We start from the raw sequence: 19,455 nt of genomic DNA, 5'->3' as shown, positions 1-19,455 counted from the left end.
GCGGCTGAGGAGGCTTCTTTAATGGATAGTTTTGTAAATGGGGTAAATGTCAGTTTGGGTAAGTTTTTTTTCCTACTTGCAATGGGTCCCTTTGCCTTTTTTAGATTGACAGAGCTGACAAGCTTTTCCTTCGTGCTTTCTACAAAGCGAAATACACTGTTAACACTCAGATCTCAAGAAATCACAATACTTCCTAGGAAAGATGAATTTGATTTATACTCCCAGAATTTTAGGTGGTTTCTCCTGAAACCTGGTTAGAAGATCATCAAGCCAGTATGTACAATTTGCATTCTTAAGTGATTTAAATTAAAAAAAAATTATAAACAGGATAAAATAAAAACAATAATTATGCTGGGAGAAGAAAATCAACTGTGCCACGTAATGCTAATGAAATTCCCATCGTGTGTGATTGAATATTTTCATTCAAATAAAGATTATAATCAGACTTGGAGAATTATTCTTAGAATACGTTGGGAGCTTAAAAATGGTGTCTCTAGGACAATGTGACGTTTCTTGAGGATCTCTAGCCCCAGGATAATGCCAGGAGAAGGGGGTCAAAGAATTAACTTGTTCTCTTTATTGGAGACTGTTCTCCAACAGCCTCCTCTGTTTGCCCTCCTAATCTGTGCCTTAAAACTGCTCCTTCTCACAATTAGGTACAGTCATTAACTCTTTACCGTATAAACTGCCAGTGGCAGCAGAAATGCCTCACAATTTTGTGCCACTTCATACTTTTCAAAATGCAAATGGTAGATGATCCTTTGAAGTGATACCGAGGCCCTTGGCAATGCCCTGAGGAATTCCCCGTGTCTGAAATTATGGAGAAAGAGTCATGAACAGCGTGTTCTGCGGATTTGAGCCCAGGACCGCATACCAAGGGATGCAGGGAAGGGACCCATCATGGGGTGGGCAGGAGTCGCGGAATCTGTTCTTCAACCCGCCCAGGCCTCAGATTCCTGCTCTCCTGACGTTTCCCCAGCTTTCTTCTCCTAGCTCCCTGCTCTGTCCTTCCAGTGACTCAGGCAGCTTCCCGGTTTCCTGCCTGCATTCTCCCTGCTGGTCCAGAGCTCCCACAGGCTGTAAGTCCGGTGGAGTTCTGTTCTCTTAGCTTTCCTGGGTCCGCCATATCTGTGACCTGATGCCGCGGGCCTCTGGACACAATCTCTTCTTGAGGAAAAAGGGTCAAGTGATCCCAGGCATTTTTCAATTAGGAAAGTCGGGCGTCTTCAGTTCATCACAAGGCCTTGTGGCTAGTTTAGAGCTTCTACAGGGGCTTGTGGGTCCTGCCTTCCTGCTGTCTGCGAGGACATCTTATCCCTTCCCAAGGCTGCCTCGTCTCACAGGCACATCTTTCCACATAAATACCATCTTCTCCCTTTCATGTCTCCATAGTCTCATCATTTCCTTGAAGTTTTAAGGTATTAAAATACCCCACGTTTTAAGTTTGTCTTTGGCCACATCTGTGCCTCCCCTCAGCACAGAGGGAAAGGTCAGCCTCATTGCGATTTAATTAGTAAAAGTAAGGAGCCTTGAAGGCAATACACTGAAAGGACATGGGGTGCTCTCTGGAACTTGTTGCTGGTGGGGAAGGTTGAAATAAAAATGATCTGTGGCTCTGTATCCAAGAGCTAACTTCAGACTTGGGATAGTGAAATATTCATTGTTTTCTTTCTGGGTTTGTTAGACAAGTTATTGACAGATGGATGTTTTAAAGAAGCCAGTTGTGCAAATAAGGACGGTCAGTATCTTAGAAAAGGTGATGGTAGCCAATTTAACTTTGATCCATGGGTACATTTCATAGTTTTCATTTTTTTCCTCTGTGTACAATACTTTCTCCATTATGATTTTCAGAATAAATGCTTGCTCCTGTAGGCTCTTATTTCCTAAGATCCGGGGAAAACCCAGATCTATTCATTAATCCTTATGAAGAACAATTTTAGCCATTGCATTGTGCATAATATTGTGGCCAGCGTGAAGTTGGCAATGTACACAGTTTTGCAAAGAGACTAAAACATCCACCTGTCCATCCCCAGCTAAACGCTCCTATTGCAGTGAAACCATCAGAAGAAAAGGCACGAATTTTCTCTAGATCAGAATGTGGCCTTGTAGGCAAAGTTGGTTATGGATGGTAATATGGTCTGTGGGGCTAATCTGACAAGTGTCTTAAGTAGCTTCATTCAAGACTATCACGACTGTCATCCATTTCCCACATCTTCAGTGTCCTCGGGGCTCATTAGTGATACTAATGATGTTTGATACACTGTCATAAAGCCAACAGGTGACATAAAACAAAGCATGGGAGAAACACTATACTTATTTCCAAGTAGAGGAAAGTCAGGGTTTTGAACTCCTACTTGGTCATTCCATTGAGCCGGGAGCTCTTAATTTTGCTGCATCCAGAAATGAACCCTAAATAAGAGCGATTTCCATCTTCAGTGTGCATTAAAAGCATGCTTGCGTCCAGAACTGCTCTCGAAGGAGATTCAGGGTGACCTGCCACATAGCTGGAATGAATCTGCAACCCTAGGCAGGGTCTCTGTGAGTGGCCGTGTGTTGGACGCTGGTGGCCCTGATAACACAGCCCTCCTAGACATGTGGCCATGGCTGCAGAGACACATCGGAAATCATGAAGATGTTTTGCATGTGGACAGATAGTCTGCTTGCTTTGTCCATTCTGTCCTCCTTTGTGGCTCTGCCTTCCACGGTGACTCTAGGATTAAAGCTTGGACTCAGAAGTCTCTATCGTATCCCCTGGCAGCGGGCACCTGGTACACTTACAGCCATTGCTCCTGTCACTGTGTGAGAAAGAGCCCTTAAGGCTTCTTCCCTCCTCCTGGGAATGCTCTGGCCTCCCTCCAGCTTGCCCTGACTTTTAGAGAGAGGGCCCTGCTGTTGGTGGCTCTTCTCATGCTTCCAAGCGTCGAGGCTTCCTGTGACAAGCATGGCTCCTGGTTTGAGACGCTCATTATGTTCCTGGACCTTCCTCTTAGATCTGGAGCCACTTAGCATGTAGCTTGCAGGAAACTCTAATGAAAAGGCCACTTGAGTCATTTTTGGCAAGCCTGGGTCTCAAAGCCACTCAGGTGGAGGCTTAGCCGCAGCCTGAGAGCCACAGAATGCCAGCTGGTGCAGGTTGGGGTCCACTCACTCAGCATTTTGTCAGCTGCCCAGAGAAGGTATTCTTGGTCTGGCAGAGCACATAAATCTCCAAACTGGAAAACTTGCTACTCAGAGTATGGTCCACAGACCACTGCTTCAACATCGCCCCGGAGACTATTAGAAATTCAGAATTCCAGGCCCCGCTCCAGACCCCCTGAGCCATGTGAGTTGTTTGTACTGAAGCTTTAAGGGGCACTAATCTAGCTCATCTCCCCGGTGAGCAAGGTAGGTATGGTCTATCCAGATTTCTTTTAGATTCTGATTTTTAATGGCATAATCTGTATACTCTAGGACTTGTATAATACCTACATGAGAAAAAAAATTCACTTGACAAATATTTAAATTATAGATTATTGATAATTTAAAAGAAGAAAACTGTGTTCCTCTCCTGAGTAGTTCATTTTAAAACATAGAATTTTGTCCTTGTCTCCTGAGTAGTTTGTTTTACAACATAGAGTTTGTCCTCATCAAGCAAGCTAGAGGTGTGTGTTTGGGGTTTTTTGGTTTGTTTTGTTTTTGTTTTGTTTTGTTTGTTCGTTTTTGAGAAGCAGGCGCCGGCCTTATCTGTAAGGTCACAGACTAGCGAATGAAGCCTGAGATGAACGAGGGTACTGGAACTGAAAACCAGTGCACTTAGACGTTGTTGGACAGCGTGGGTTCTGTACGGCCAAAGTCCTCTGCATGGGAATCCGGAAGGCTGGGAAACACTGGTATTTGGCAGTTGGTAAGAAAAAAGCGACAAGCAAAGGTACACATTAGGAAATCAAGGGGCGAAGACCATCTACCACCTAAACAACTCCTTTGATGCTCTGTTACGCTGGCATCCAAATAGGGGGCAGTCCTATGGGTCCAAAGATAAGTTCTAATTGTGTGACTTCAGCTCCTAGAGGTGGTGTCAGTTTCTGTCCAGGATAGGAAGGAAAGATGGGGGCCGACTTCTCACAACCACATTCTCCTTTAGAAGCTGAAGTAACCCTTCAGGGACAGCTGGTCTACTGGGGTCGTCCGGACTGCCCACCCCAGGGAGGGAGGGAACACAGTCTGCAGTGAGTAGTTTCCATGCCATCTTCCTGACATGCTTGGTGCTTTTCTCAATTTTAAGTAATTATCATTACTCAGATAATACATAGTCATTGTAGACAATTGAGAACATACATATTGGCAAAAAGAAGAAAACTCAGATTGCTACCATCTAGAAATAACCAACAGTCGTAATTTGCCTTTATAGATTTTTTTTCTGAGCATCTATATTGCTAGAGTTATATATTATTAGCAAAACTAGTATAGTTTTATAGTCTAACTTTCTCAATAAGTATATGTGAACTTCTTTGTTGTCAGTAAACTTCTACAATAGTTTGTGCAGTATTCCATTATATTTCTATACATTCACCAGTGCCCAGTTGTTGGCACCATAGGTTATATTCACTTTTTTATTATTATAAACAGCACTGCCAGGAGTATTTTTATACTAAATCCTTGTGTGTATCCTTCATTATTTCCTTAGGATAAATTCCTACAAGTGAAATTGCTATAAACATGTAAAGCTTTTGATGCTTACCGTCAGCTCATTCTCCAGGGGTACCATTTCACTTGCCGCCCCCCCTCCCCCCCCCCGGCATGGATGAGGGTGCCAGGGCCTCTTAAAAACTGTGATTTTTGTGAATGAAAAATAATGTTGACAGATACACACACAATAACAACGGTCAAAAGTGCTCTGAAGAGTCGGTGATAAATGGGGAGACTCTCGGGTTTTGGAGACCTGCAACCTGAAGTCTCTTCTGTGTTTCTCCTGAAAAGTACAGTATTGATTACACTCCCGCTGTGACATTAGCAGCAGGAACAGCCAGCAAATCCATCAGCACTCTGCACAGGCGTTATGACAAGTTGGAAGTGTTTGGGGACTATTGTGCAAAAAGCCAGGTCGTACCCACTAAAGCTTACGATATTCAGAATTGATTAGGAAGGCAAAGAGGATCCTGCCCATCTTCCTTCCTTCGTTTCTTCTTTGTAAACTTTCTCTCCTTCCTCCACGTCGATCAAACGTCTATTTTGTACGACCCGCTGGTTACGGGAGGGAAGGAATATTCCATCTGCTCTCCCTCCCCCTCTTGTTTTTATCTCACCTGGCATCTCCTGCCACTATTGTTAGCACAGAAAGGCAGTGCAGCCTGTGACCGGAAGGCTTCTCTGTCCTTTGTAACAAGAGCAGTTGTGAGAAGTCCTTCATTTGTCTGTTGCAGAGAGAGCTGGGCTTCCTCTGTGATTCATCTTTATTTCACAGCCTCAGGCTTGAGCACAGCGAGGCTAAAATGTGTGTAGGTCACGGATAACCTGGACTCAAGCTTGGATGCATCTTTCTATGAGACGGCATGCTTCAGGAGTCACATTCTAGCATTTTCTACTCTCTGTTGAGAACTCTATTTGAACCTCCTGTTATAGTGACTATGAATTTTTACAGTCACATGCTCAGGCATAAGACTAGAACCACTGCGCTTACACTGAAGCTGAACTTCACTCTGAGCTGCCCTCACGCCTAGCAGCTGAAGGCACGGTGCTCTCTGCTGTGGGACCTCCACCCCTGCAGGCCTCGGCCCAGAAGTTTCGGTACATGATCCTTTCTCGGAAACCCTCTGCCATCCAGACGTCGGTCAGGTCCCTTCCAGTCTTCTTCCTTCCACCGGAAGCCCAAACCTGACAATCTCTGAGCTGAAAAGCCCACTCTGGCAACATGGCACGGGTGATGCAGGGGGAAAACCCTCTCTGCTCTAGGTTTTTAGCTTTTCTTAGCCCAGAAAGCCTCTTCTGTCTCCAGAGCCCCAGCCCTTGCAATAGAGAGGGCTGTTGCCCTTCAAGACTGTTTTCTCTGCTGTGATCTGGAAACTATATATGAGTTCAGGAACTTGACTCATGGGCCTATCTGCCCCCACCCTCCTGGAAGCCATTAACAGCCCCGAATGTGCAGGTGGAGGGCCGCAAGGCAAGAAGAAAATTGTGGTAAATGGGAACTTTGGTTATTCTCTCTAAAATTCATCTGCTGTGTCGTTTAGAACACATCTCCCACTTTGTTTTCCTTCTCTTTGTCATGTGTGAATACCTTGCTTCCTCAGTTAGGTCGTGAGCTCCAGAAGGGACATGCATGTGTCCTCCTGCCGTGCAGTCGTTGGGGCTGTTTACAGGAGAGCTGAAGCAGAGCCCGGAACTGGGAGTCTGGGAGATGTCTGCTCCTTTCTAGACCTGCCATTAAGTGGCCGGTCAACTTGGGCAAGTCGCTGGACCTCATCTATGACATGAGGAGGCTAGACTAAATGCCTCCTCCATCTTTCATTTTCTAGTCATGTCCAGTAGGCTTGTTCTTCAGGGGGTTGGAAGGTACATATTTTCTAAGGAAATGGAAACAAGGACCAGGAACGTGTCAGTATCATGTTGAGGTTGGTCAAGCAGTGGAACATTTGATCGAATTTTAAACCAGAAAAAAAAAAAAAAGTCCGCAGGCTCCCTTCCCTGCATTGCTAGTTTGATCATGAGCAAAGCCAGCACCAGATCTCATCACTGGTCTTCCTCCTGTGGCGGTCAGGATATATTTTATGAGCACCTACGTAGTGCTTTTTCCTAAAACAGTTGTAATAGCTAAACGTTTGATTTTCCAACATCCTGCCAGAATAAACCCCTTTGTAAAATAAGTCTTAATTACTGTAATTGTGAGGACTTCTCCCACCAGCTCCAGTTACTAGAGGTCTGGGGTTGGTTGATGAACAAATCATTGGGGTAGGTTTTGGTCACCGTCGTCCGCTTTTGTCTGTTCCGTTGTGATAGATGTAGCTTACCTCTCAAAACACAATGAATATCCTAACCCTGTTGTTTGCGAGCCCTGCTGCCTCATCTCCCAGTCTGTAGAATTTTCTTGAGGTCCTGGCTCTCAGGATGACTTTGCTACTGCTGAAAATGACAAGGTATATATGAAGCGGTTGAAAACGAGTGCACATTCCTGAGTAGAAGAAAGGATTCTGTGTAAAATACTAGCATCGCTTCTGTCACGTCGAGCCCTTTACCTTTTATACTCCGAGGGTCTTTGTCCAGTATTAAGCATCAGACTTCGGTGGGCAACAGACCTGTGTTACCTTCTCATAAACTTTCAAAATCACTGCAGTCGTAAGGACTTAGATAACAACTCTGGCATCAAGAGATGGCCCTCGTTCCTACCTCTTGTATACCTTCTCACACTAATGACCTAGCAACCTCCTAGTCCCCTTTCAGAATTTATGCCAGGCTGTGTTGGAATTTAAAGGGTCTTTGTCGTTGCTCTCTGGTGAGTGGCTGGCCTTTGCTTCCCCCTCTTCTTCCTATCTGGAGGTTTATTTCAGAATGAAACTTAGAAGTACGTACAAAATAAAATGCGTATTTCATTTTCAAGGGGAAAAAATATGCAGGGTGTCTAAAGACGCTGTCTTACTTTCTCTATTATTTCGTCCTTAACAGTGTCCTTAATAGGGTCTCGATAGTGTAGCAGGACACTGGCACGCGAGTGCCACACTTCCAGATCCCTGACGTCGTTCCTGCAGCAGATGCTGAGAAAAGAGAAGGCAGGCAGCTATCGTTATGGCTGGAAAAGGCCTAAGGATCAGAAAGATTCCACATTGTTTTCCTCTGCCAAGTGAAAATATAGGTTTTGGCTTAACCACCTCAGCCTATATTCCATTTTTCAATTACAAGAAAGTACTGTGAACTCAGGCTGAGAGAGGAGAACTTTTTTTTTTTTTTAATCTTTCTTTATTTTTGAGAGAGAGAGAGAGAGAGAGCACAAGCAGGGGAGGAAGAGAGAGAAAGGGAGACCCAGAATCTGAAGCAGGCTCCAGGCTCTGAGCTGTCAGCACAGAGCCCCATGCGGGACTTGAATTCACGAACCGTGATATCATGACCTGAGCCGAAGTCGGAGGCTCAACCGACTGAGCCATCCAGGTGCCCCGAGGAGAACTTTTTTTTTTTAATGTTTGTTTATCTTTGAGCCAGCGAGCGAGAAAATGTGGGCAAGGGGCAGAGAGAGGGAGAGACAGAGGACCCCAAGTGGTTTCTGCGCTGACCACAGAAAGCTTGACGTGGGGTTTGAACTCATGAACCGTGGGATCATGACCTGAGCCAAAGTCAGACGCTCAACTGACCGAGCCACCCAGTTGCCCCGAGAGGAGCACAATTTTATCTGCATTATTCGGATCCCCAATGTTAAAAAACCTTGCGTGTCACGTTGTTGCCACCAGATTCTCGCTATTCCCACCCTGCCTCTAATTTTGGCTTCGGCCGGGGCTGGCACTGGGGTCAGCCTTGCCACTTTCACAGCCCAGCATTGGAGGTCAACCAAAAGCCTTGTCAAAATCCTAAAACTACTAAGGATTGAGAAAGCCTGAGATTTTATCTTAGCTATTGGCAGGGGCAAAGGGAATTGCTTCAGTTTGTTCATTAGTTCAGAGGTCTGAGGAACTAGCTTTAAAGGAAAACTGTTAAAAAAGAAAAAAAAAAAAAACGATGAAGGCAGGTTATTCATTACATTCGGGATGAATAGACTCTCTGGAGAAGGAATTTGGAAGCCCCTTTCTGAGAGCCTTCACTTCAGGCAGGCATTCCCGGGAAGACCGGGCAGCTTAGTGGGGGGAGGCTGGCTCTTTTGTGGCACTTGACAATGGAGTCGGTTTTGTGTTCGTCACCCTGGAGCCTCTTTTCCTCCTGCTTCCTGACCTAATTTTTCTTCCCAGCGTCCGCCTGCGCCCGGCCTGCCTTTGTTGCACACCCGATCCGCCGTCTCACCTGGGTTTTCTGCCACTCAGTCATGAGGGTCTGGTTGACCAGACCAAGGATCCAAGTCCCTGAACGGCTCAGTGCCACAGAGAGGGGCTTTAGAAATGCAAATAAGGAGTTTATTCAGCCTCCTGCATATGCGGTTCGAGAAATGTCCAGGCAAGCTCCAGGGCCAAATTTCCCTAAACCGGCAGCAGCTGGAGGTGCCCTTGGTCTGATTCTTTTAGCCTCTTGTGGCACTAGAATGGCACATGGCAGTTTATTCAGGTGATGCTAACTGGTTATGGCTGTTGCCTTGGAAACCTGTTAGGGTACCACATTCAGGATAGGTTGCTCAGTGAAGTGTCTGTCCCTTGCACTTAGCTGCCTGACTTCATCTTCTATATTTCCTTGCTCTGACTCCCCCACTAGATTATAAGTTCCAGGAAGGCAGAAAGTCTTTCGTTCCCCACTGTATCCTGCGGTGCCCAGCACAGAGTAGGTGTTCAATCAACATTGCCTGGTTCGGTAAATGATTTGTATTGTAAGTCGTCAGCGACAAATGGTGGATAAAATGACAGAGACGTCAGCCATCGTCCAAAACTTCTAGAAGGAGGCCTCTGAACTTGTATCCTGAGAGTTGGCTGGGCCTTGCCTTTGAAATGAGAGATCCGGACTTTGAACTAGACATACCTGCTGCTGGGAAGGAAATACTTTGGGGACACACAGTAGTTTGCCAGTTCTGGGAGGAGGGCCAGCCTGGCAGGCCCCAGGCAGTGGGAGACAGCACAGGCGAGAATGGGGTGAAGCCCCCCGGGTGCGAAGGACGGCAGGAGTCCCGATGCAGGCAGCACTGAGACAGCTGAGTGGGAGGTCCAGCATCAGGATGTCTGTCAACAGGCAGAAGGACCTCAGTCCCTGCCCAGACTTTACCAGACTCCAGCTTAACGCGTCCAGGCAGGCCCGGGATGCTCTGAATTCTCTCTCCCTCTCTCTGTGCCTACCCTAGTCATGCTTTCTTGCGTGCTCTCTCTCTCTCTCTCTCTCTGTCTCTCTCAAGAGAAATTTCTATTTAAAAAAAACATTTTTTCTTAATACCTAAATAAGAGACAAGGGATATACAAGAGAGGTGAAATATTGGGGGAAATGTAACAAATACACAGATTCATAGTACACCTTCTGCCTCATAGAAGGCCTGACTCTGACAGTGCTTTACTTAGAGCTGCTTTTTGTTTTACATTATAAAAAAAAAAAAAAAAAAAAAAAACCTAACTGTGTATGATCACACGGGAAGGAATCTGACAGCTTTGGTAATACCTGTAAATTTATGAACAGCTCCTATCCTCTAACCGGCCCTGGGGAAGTCTGTCTGTTGCCCAGTTCATGTCTGGTCTGTGTCTCACCCTAAGTGAACAGGTGCGGTCTGAGGCCCTCCGAGAAGACGTGTAATAGATACGATAAAGGCAGAGCATCTCCCACAGTCGCAACATCCCTGCTTCTCCAGGGAGGCAGAGAGGCTTTCCATGACAATTAATTATTCACATTTCCTCTCCTTCCCCTCAAATACTTGGTTTCCTATCCAGCTCCAGGAGGCACGTTTTCTTTGGGGTGTGGATAACCCTAGCACCCAGCACCCAGTGACGGTTTGGAGCTGCACACTGTGGCTCCTGGGGCCCGTTTATTTTAAGGCCTCGTGCAGTGGGCACGTGCTGGTGATGGCTGGAGCCTATTAATGCCACCGCTCACTCTCATTCTTCTCAGGGTAGGATTTTATCGACTTACATCGCCCTGATGCACGCAGTGCAAAGGGAGCTCGGGGGTCGGGTCTCCATCTTCCTTCCCTGCTTGCTCTTGGCTGCATCCCAGGCTGCCCAGGCTGCCCAGGCTGCCCAGGCGAACCGGTGCTCGGTCAGATGCCTCTCGCCGTGCCCCCACCCTGCTCGAAGGCTGGGCATCTTGCCTTTCCGCAAAGCTGTCAACATGCACTCATCCGCGGGGGCTTCAGCATGGCCTTTGTTACTGCTCTCTCTGGGAAACCTTTGTGTGGCGGATGGAGGTGTCCTGACGCCAGGCGCCCTGACAACTCTGTCTCGGGGACTCAGAAGCCACCTTCCCTGCGACCTCTCCACACCCAGGCCTCACGCTCGCCTGCAAGCATGAGAGGGCAGCACTCAGATGTAAAGACCTGGGTGTGTGCCATCGGGGAGGTGGTTTCTGGATCCTTCTTCTTCGCACACCCAGGGCCAGAAGAAAGAGATGTAAATGAGTGACCAGGACATGGAGCTGGTGGCCGGTGGCTGAGAAGCCAGCTGGCCAGAAGGAGGCAGGAAAGCAGTGGAGAGTGGTGACTAGTAGTGTGACCAGAAATGATGGGGCGGGGCCGCTCTCCTCCTGCTATGAAACGAATACAGCGCTGGAGGGTAAGCACACTTCCCTGCAGAACCGTCGGTGACTGTGCAGACGCGCCTCGGATGCTGTGCGACCTTGGCAGATTACTTCGCCTCTCTGTGCCTCGATTTTCTGCTCTCTAAAATGGAGACAATGATAGTCCCCCCCCCCCAGGGTTGTTTTAAGGATTAAATGAGTTTATATACATAGAACACTGAGAAAGTGCTGGCCCACAGAGAACATCATATGTGTCTTAGCTAATGTCTCTCCACATACGTGGCTAGGCACACACCCTGAGAGTGGGCTCAGTATCTCAGCGGGACTGCCTCGCTGTTCTGACAGCTCCTTTTCTCAAATATTTTTTCTACTCCATATGTCCTTTTCTTCTCTCACAGAAATCATCTGTAGTTTTCTCAAGTACATTTCTTCATCCCCTAAATCTTTCCAAGCCTTTCTACCTCTTTCTGTCCATACTGAACATTCATAAATGTTCAGCAAAGTCGCGTGTCCCCACTGTTGGGAGATCAAGTGACCGCGGAAAAGTGAAATACGCCTTTTACTTGGCTGTGGTACCTTCTCCTACCTTTGCTGGCGTTGCTGACCAGTGGGAAATTTCATTGGTTTGCCTTGTGCTGCACTTCTGCTGATAGTGGTTGTTCAGCGAAACAGAAATTAGCCAGGTGAGCGGAAGAGCAAACAAAGAGAAAAACCACAAGAGCCCATGAATTCTGATTTGTTTCTTAAGCCACCATGATGATTTCCACTGATTCAGATCTATATGGGGGCACACATGTATCAGATAACTGCATGAAAGCAAGAATACAGTCGAAAGGTAACTTGATCCATCCTTCAGTTCAGCCCATGACCTCAACAGCGCATAGGTCCCATTGCTAACAGGACATCCCTCCTGACAGTCGTTCCGGCTGTCCGTCTCACCAACATGGCCGAAGCGGAACTCCTTATCTTTACCCACAAATCTGCCCTTCTTCCTCTATTATGTGTGTCTAAGTTAAGCATCGATAACTGACCAGTTACTCAAGCCAGAGACATCATGGTACACTCCTCTCCTGCTTTCCCTGCCTCCCATCCCAGGCCTGTGGGCTCCAAAGCTAGTCCCCTGTGCCTCTTCAAGAGCCTGTGAATCTGTGCCTTTTCTGTATATCCACTGAACCTGGAAATATTGCTGTGTAACAACCACCCCCCCCAAACACTGGCTTGAAACAACAGTCAATTCTTATTTCTCACATGTCTTAGGTGCTCCAGACCAGGCCCAGCTGGGTGGCTCTTCCCATGTTTCTTCTGTGGGTGTATGAGATTGGCTGATACAGGCCGGACTCAGCTAGGGCGGCTGTGGTCCATGTGTCTCCTATCCTGCTTTCTGGCACTAATGTGCTAGCCCGAGCACATTCTTCTCAGGGAAATGTCAGAAGCACAAGAAGGCGGGCCCCAACACGCGTCACCATTGTGTCTTTCTGTTGAGCAGAGTTAGACATATGGTCGAACCCGAAGTCAAAGGGAAGGGAAAGCACTTCACCCATTAGTGGGAGGAACTATAAAGTCCCATGGCAGAGAGCAAGGATACAGGGCAGGAAAAGAACGAGGGCCAGTAACGCCATCTCCTCCAAGGCCAAGTCTTGTTATCTGTTGTCTAGGCTGTTTACTCATTTTATGACTTCTCACTTGGCTTCCCCCTGACTGGATCCCAGCATCCCTTTATTAAAACTTTCCACTGCCCCTTATCACTACCAAATTGAGCTGAAGCCCTGTACAACTTGGCTCCAGTCCATTTTTCCCTGCTGCGTCTGTTACCACGTCTCAGAATTACTCACCACCCCCTTCCAAATGTGCTTGTTTTTTTGCACCATTCTGTGCCTTCATAAACAGTCTTCCCTCTTCCCGCAGTGATCTCCCCCACATTGGAGGTTATTATGAGTGAGATGTTGTTTACCCTTCAAGGCCCAGTTCAGAAAACTCCAGAAAACCTTCCCAGAAGCAGTCTGGAAGAAAAGTTGCTCCGTCCTTTGTCACACAGTAGTAAATTGGAAGGACATCGCGCTCATATTTAACTGGTACAAGTTCAAGAATACATGCTCAGCCATAAGGGGCTGGAGTTATATAATTTCACCCACCATTCTAGTCCATGATCATGGAAGTGCTGAGACTTGACTTTGCTGTTACCTTGGCCATCCTTATGTTCCAGAAGCCTCTCGCAGGGGGAAAGGCAGAGCCTGCTGAGTAGGGATCTGGTGCTTACTGATACAAGACTATTCTTTTATAACATAAGCCGTGCAGCAAGCCTGTTATTTCATCTGGGGTTCAGCCAGAGGAACACCTGTCTGACTATGCTGTCTTGTTACAAGCAGGACCTTCAGTGCCATAGTGGAAATTTAAGGGACTTTTCAATAGTAATATTGTCTATAGGTAATTTTTAGCTCAGGGTAACCTTAGACTCTAACCCCTGCCTAAAATGCTACTCTGTTGTGTTTCCTACAGGCATATATCAGATTGAATTTTAATTTTTTATGACTGTATTTACGACGTTCTCATTTGTGACTTAATGGTTCTTTAGAGGGCTGCGGTTGTGGTTGTCTGGGTTATATCCTGCACAATTCTAGGGGAGCAGCAGTATTCACACCGGGGTCTATGTCGACAGACTCCCATAGTACTCGATGATACCAGCTTCCTCGTCTCTCAAGGGTCTGCTACATACTGATTGCCCGACAACTGCGTAAATAAATGAGTAAATAAGAAAGGCCACAACAGACTGAATTAACTGTTCCCAAGTGAAATAATCTAACAGCCGGAGTTGGGATGGAAATTCAGACAGGTTTTGATCCAACAGAGTTAAAACCATGTTATTACAGGTGAATATAATGAAATATACCTGCAAGCCCATTTGGCATGTCTTGCGAACCTAGAAAAAAAAAATTGACTTTCCATCCTGTGAATTGATCGAGTTTATTGTTCCTAAAAGCACAAAAGCACATCACGCTTCTCAAACGTTATTGACTGCATGATTGACTTCGGTCTAATACCCTAGTGGACATTGTGAGGCATGTGTGTGATGACAGATCTACATTCTAGATGAATCTAGCCGCTCCCCCCAAGTCGCAGTGGACTTAAAGATTTCTTGATTTCCCTTGGATGAGTCATAAAGCCTGTAAAAATGCAAATAGAGTTACCTTTTAAAAGAACAAGTCTCTTTTTTTTAAATTTTTTAATGTTTATTTATAAGAGAAAGAGTGTGAGCAGGGAGGGGCAGAGAGAGAGAGGGCAACACAGAATCCGAAGCAGGCTCCAGGCTCTCAGCTGTCAGCACAGAGCCCAACACGGGGCTCACAAACCGTAAGATCACGACCTGAGCCAAAGTCAGACACCCAACCAACTGAGCCACCCAGGCGCCCCAAGAACAAGTCTTATATCAGGCTGAGAAAATGTGCTCAATATTTCCGAATTAGAAATACACCAGTGTGGCCAGCAAACTTTTCACCCTGTGGGGTAGCATTGCCAAGTTAAATGGCCGACCTCACACTTGAATTCAATGCTCTCAGATGTTCTTTCTGCCAGAGACATCGGGAAGGTACACAACCCGTTCAGGATGTGTGGGCCCCTGAGTGGACGTTGCCGAAGGAGAAGCCCATAAGATAGCATTAAGCAGGCAGCAATGGCCCCATCATGTGCCCCCCCATCCCTAACGACAGCCCCAGTAAGCAGCCTCAGCAAGAACACTGTGAGAACACTGTGCTCCCCGTGCACAGTCCCCTCCCCCACCCCCATGGTTGCTCCAGCAGCAAGGTGGTCAGGACCAGGCCACCCCACCTGATCAGCCTACTCAAAGGACACAGCGAGCCTCCCCTGCCAGGGCTTTATCTGTCAGAGTGAGTACCTGGCTCAGCACCTAGCAGGAAGTGTAAAGAAAGGATTCCATAAATGTTTGTTAAATGAGTGAACAACGTAAACCAGCAAAACAAGCCAATCAGAGGAGTGCAGTGCTACAGGGACCTTTCGTGGCGCGAGGCCCTGCAGCTCCTTCGGGAAATACTAAATGGCCTACGTGCACTGAATGTGGCCGCGTCTCTTCTAATGGGCGTGCTGTCCCTTCCACATCCGTGGAGATTGGACTTTCTGCCGCCTAATACAAAGTAACACTGGACCTGATGAAGTCCGGCACCGGGGACCTCCTAGCACCGGCCGGAGTGGGAACTTCCCAGCAGTAGTCAGGTCTCTGCTGCTCGGCTCCGAACGATCACGGAGCCGGCTCAGTGACGATTTAGCCTCTCCTCCCGTAGAAGCCTTGCATGTCTTCACGGGACGCCTTTAATGACACGGCCTTTTCGTTTCTCTCTCTGCGCCCCCCAGGTGAGCTCTCCGTGGAGGAGGCGCAGGACCCTTTCCTGGTTAGCATCCACATAATCGCAGACCCAGGGGAATCCCAGCCCCTGCAGGAGGCCATCGACAAGGTCTTGGCCTGGATCCACCCGGACCTGCAGCTCTTCCGGGTCTCAGAGAGGCGGGCGCCCCGGCGGCGGAGGAAGCCCCCGAAGGTGGCGCAGCCGGCGCTGGCCGTGGTGCTGTTCCTTCAGGAGGAGTACGGCGAGGAGCCCATCCTGCAGCTGCACCGCACGCTGCAGCGGCCGCCCTGGCGCCACCACCACACGGAGCGCGTGCCGCGCAGGCTCCTGCCCTACCTGCCCTGCAGCCAGGACTTCTTCACGCTGGCCCCCGGGACGCCGCTGTGGGCCATCCGGCCCGTGCACTACGGCAAGGAAATCGTGCGCTTCACCATCTACTGTCGCCACGACAACTACGCCGACATCCTCAAGTTCTACGAGCTGATCCTCCGGCGCAGCCCCAGCCAGAAGAAGACGGACTTCTGCATCTTCCCCATTTTCTCCAATCTGGATGTGGACATCCAGTTCTCCCTGAAGAGACTGCCCTGTGACCAGACCCCCGTCCCCACCGACTCCTCGGTGCTGGAGTTCCGGGTCAAGGACATCGGCGAGCTCGTGCCTCTCTTGCCCAACCCCTGCAGCCCCATCAGTGAGGGGCGCTGGCAGACGGAGGACCTCGACGGGAACAAGATCCTCCTGCAGGTACCTGGGGCGGAGGGGGGTGTGGGGGGGGGAGGTCTCTGTCTGTGTCTACCTCCCTGTCTGTTTGGGGGAACAGAGAAACCAGGGGGTTGGCTCTGCCAGAAACTCTGGTTAGTACCTGGTAAAGAGCAATGAGTTAAGAAACAAAAAGGAGGGATCAGTGGCCCCCTGTCTGGCTCTTAGACGAAATCGAGGCGTCCATACTGTGCCGGAACACAAGAGGAGGCATCAAGGGCTCTTTGCATGGGTTGTTTTCACTTCACCGCCTTGGCTCTGTGCCTCAGCAAGCAACTTCCAGGGCCTCTGCGTCCCTCTTCGCCCACTGTTTGAGCATCCGCTAAATGCCAGTGACTCCTGGGGATTTCAGATGAGCTTATATCCCAGGGACCTTGCTTGTTATGGAAGGTTCCTGAATCTACTCCCTCACACTTAGGGAGTTTTTACCAGTGCATTCTTCCCTTCCACAAAGGACTTCCAGGAAAACCCAGCTCTTTGAAAATTGTAAACTATGTTGACATTCCGTAGAGAGGATGTGCTTGTTTTCTTCTTCCCTTTGGTGCCTCCCCACCTTCCATCCCTTCTACCACTAGGCAGTAAGTAGGTTGTTAGAATCCAGTGATCGCTTGAAAAATTACTTTCTCATAAATACTGTAAGGAGTAAGTGATGCCTTTGGAGTTTTTGGTTTCATTAAGTCTGGGAGGAGGCGAGTGAATTCATTTTAAGGAAATGGATGCAGTAGAAAGTCCCGTTCTGTGGTTAATCCTTCACTCAATTGCTGGATCCCTTTCTCCTCCCATCCTTCCAGTGGCTGTCTGACACCCTTTCAGGATCATTAATCATGCTCTAGAATTCAAAATTCAGCAGGTAGATTTAAGAATGTCCTGCACTTGGCCCTACCTGATAAGTGCTTTCCAAACCCAGGCTTTCTGGAATTAACATGTAAATCAGTTCCAAGCACATAGGACTTTGTTTCTCTCTCTTTTTTTAATTTTTATTTATTTTTGAGAGAGAGAGAGAGAGAGAGAGAGAGAGAGCACGTGCACGAGTGGGGGAGGGGCGGAGACAGAGGGAGACACAGAATGGGAAGCAGGCTCCAGGCCCTGAACTGTCAGCAGAGCCGGATGCAGGGTTCCAACTCCAACTGTGAGATCATGACCTGAGCCTAAGTTGGACACTTAACTGACTGAGCCACCCAGGTGCCCCAGGACTTTGTTTTTCTGAAAAATCCCTGGCCTGGGCATCTCAGTTTTCACATTTGGCTACCTAGAAGGAGAAAGTTGATAGCAAATTAGGGGCCATTATCTTGAAATCACCTCCTGAAGATGCTGATTGTAGTTACTCGAATCACAGGTACAGCTTCATAGTTGTTCTTGATTTTGACATTAAGCATCAGAACTGTAATCCACACATCCCAAAATGAAGTGAGAATTTGGCACATGTCAGATAGCTGGTTAAAACTTTAGGCGGGCCACACTGCTCAAGTCAGAAAGATCACCTTGAGATATTTACTGTTTATGGGACACAGACACTTTTCAGTTTTTTCTTTGAACTATACAGATAAGAAACTAAATAATATTGCTTTATTATTCAGTGAACTGAATGCTAGCTAGCATTTGCTCCATTGTCTCTTGTGTTTGAAGATTGCTGATGCTTGTATGCAAAATATAATGCAGTTGAATAAGTAAAAGTAAATGGAAGGGTTTTGTTTATGCTAAAAGGCCAAAATGAATATGATTGTTTTGAAGGGACTTCTTCCTTTTTTGCAGTAATTAGAATACTTTTTCTCTTGATGCCTGTAATAACGGAAGTGAAAGAACAAAGTATAAAAACTTGGCCTGGACTGTGCTCAGAGGAACCATTGAAAGAATATTTCAAAGAGTCACACATTTAAATGGTTATAAAATCTGTACAGGTGCAGGCTTTTGAAGTTAGAGCATCAAAGTGTGAAAAAGGTAAGAAAAAAGATTTGTATCTTGGGTCTCAGGAATGCAGGCCTTTGTTCCATATAGTAATATGTCGAGGAGGCAAATTCTGTCCATTTCTGTGGACAGAAATGACTAATATTCACCCCCCCATAATTCTTGATTATGGCCATTTGTACAGGTTACTGTGACAGAATCAGTGCAGAAAGCAACCTGCTCTAGCATGAAATATGCACCCGCCCATCTCTTTAAGTTACTTTCAAAATAAAAATTTATGTGTCAGTCTTTAGCAACATTAAGATAGTTAAGTCATGGAGAGAGGGACCTGCCTGGAAGAGTACCTTTTAGCCACATCATCCTTAGCAGTGTATGTCTCCCAAGTTATATTTTCAATTATAATTTCTAATATAAATGCTTTTGTTCAGTTGGGTGGAGTTCCCATACACTGAAGCAAATCTTGGGTAGTTTTTAGTTGCTTTCTTAAAATACAGATTGCATTTTATTTCCTCGTCCTGCCCTATTAACATTCCGTATTCCAGAGAACTCTTCCTTTGATTTAATTCCCCTGGAAGAGACGGACGGTTTTTTCTGGGAGTTACCCAGCCTTTTATAAGAATTTGGAAATGTTTTGGTTTTTATTGGTTTGTTTTTTAATTAAGTAGGCGCCACGCCCAACATGGGGCTTGAACTCATGACCCTGATACCAAGAGCCACCTTCTCTACCCACAGAGTCAGGCAGGCACTCCTGGAAATGTTTTTTACTAAAATACGATAAGATGGAAAGAAAGACCTCCTCCTCCTGAAACTCCTCTCTCCTTTCTTGGCACTGCTTGATTCGGCGGGGGGAAGGCAGGGAAGAGGAGGGTGGGGAGTTGCTAGCACAAGTTGCCCGAGATCCCTCTGGAAAATGCATCCTAGAAATTTCCATTCGTGCTCAGTGACACTAAACTGCAGTTTTCTGGAGTCACGATCCGAGTTGTCTGAATCTTTCCGCATCCCCTTGAGCTAAACTAACATTGTATGTTGGACACGGCAGGTTCTCTTTATAGGTTTCCCTTTACTTTTTATTGAAGAATAAATGATATAGTAAAAGTGCGTATATCCTAAGTGCACAGCTCAGTGAGTT

The 19,455-nt window shown here is 47.0% G+C and overlaps 1 protein-coding gene across 3 annotated transcripts in view; it reads left to right on the top strand.

The window, feature by feature from the left end:
• Window positions 1-19,455, top strand: part of FAM124A (family with sequence similarity 124 member A) — a 99,880-nt gene that overhangs the window by 12,779 nt on the left and 67,646 nt on the right. For all 3 annotated transcript variants that reach the window (XM_040448346.1, XM_040448345.1, XM_040448347.1), the window contains one exon: window positions 15,673-16,406. In XM_040448346.1, coding sequence (XP_040304280.1) covers window positions 15,673-16,406 — 734 coding nt within the window. The remainder of the gene's footprint in view (window positions 1-15,672; window positions 16,407-19,455) is intronic.

This window comes from Herpailurus yagouaroundi, unplaced genomic scaffold (genome assembly GCF_014898765.1).
Source record: "Herpailurus yagouaroundi ecotype Mexico unplaced genomic scaffold, PumYag 197, whole genome shotgun sequence".
NCBI classification, from domain to species: Eukaryota; Metazoa; Chordata; class Mammalia; order Carnivora; family Felidae; genus Herpailurus; species Herpailurus yagouaroundi.
This window is presented reverse-complemented; position numbering and strand designations above follow the sequence as displayed.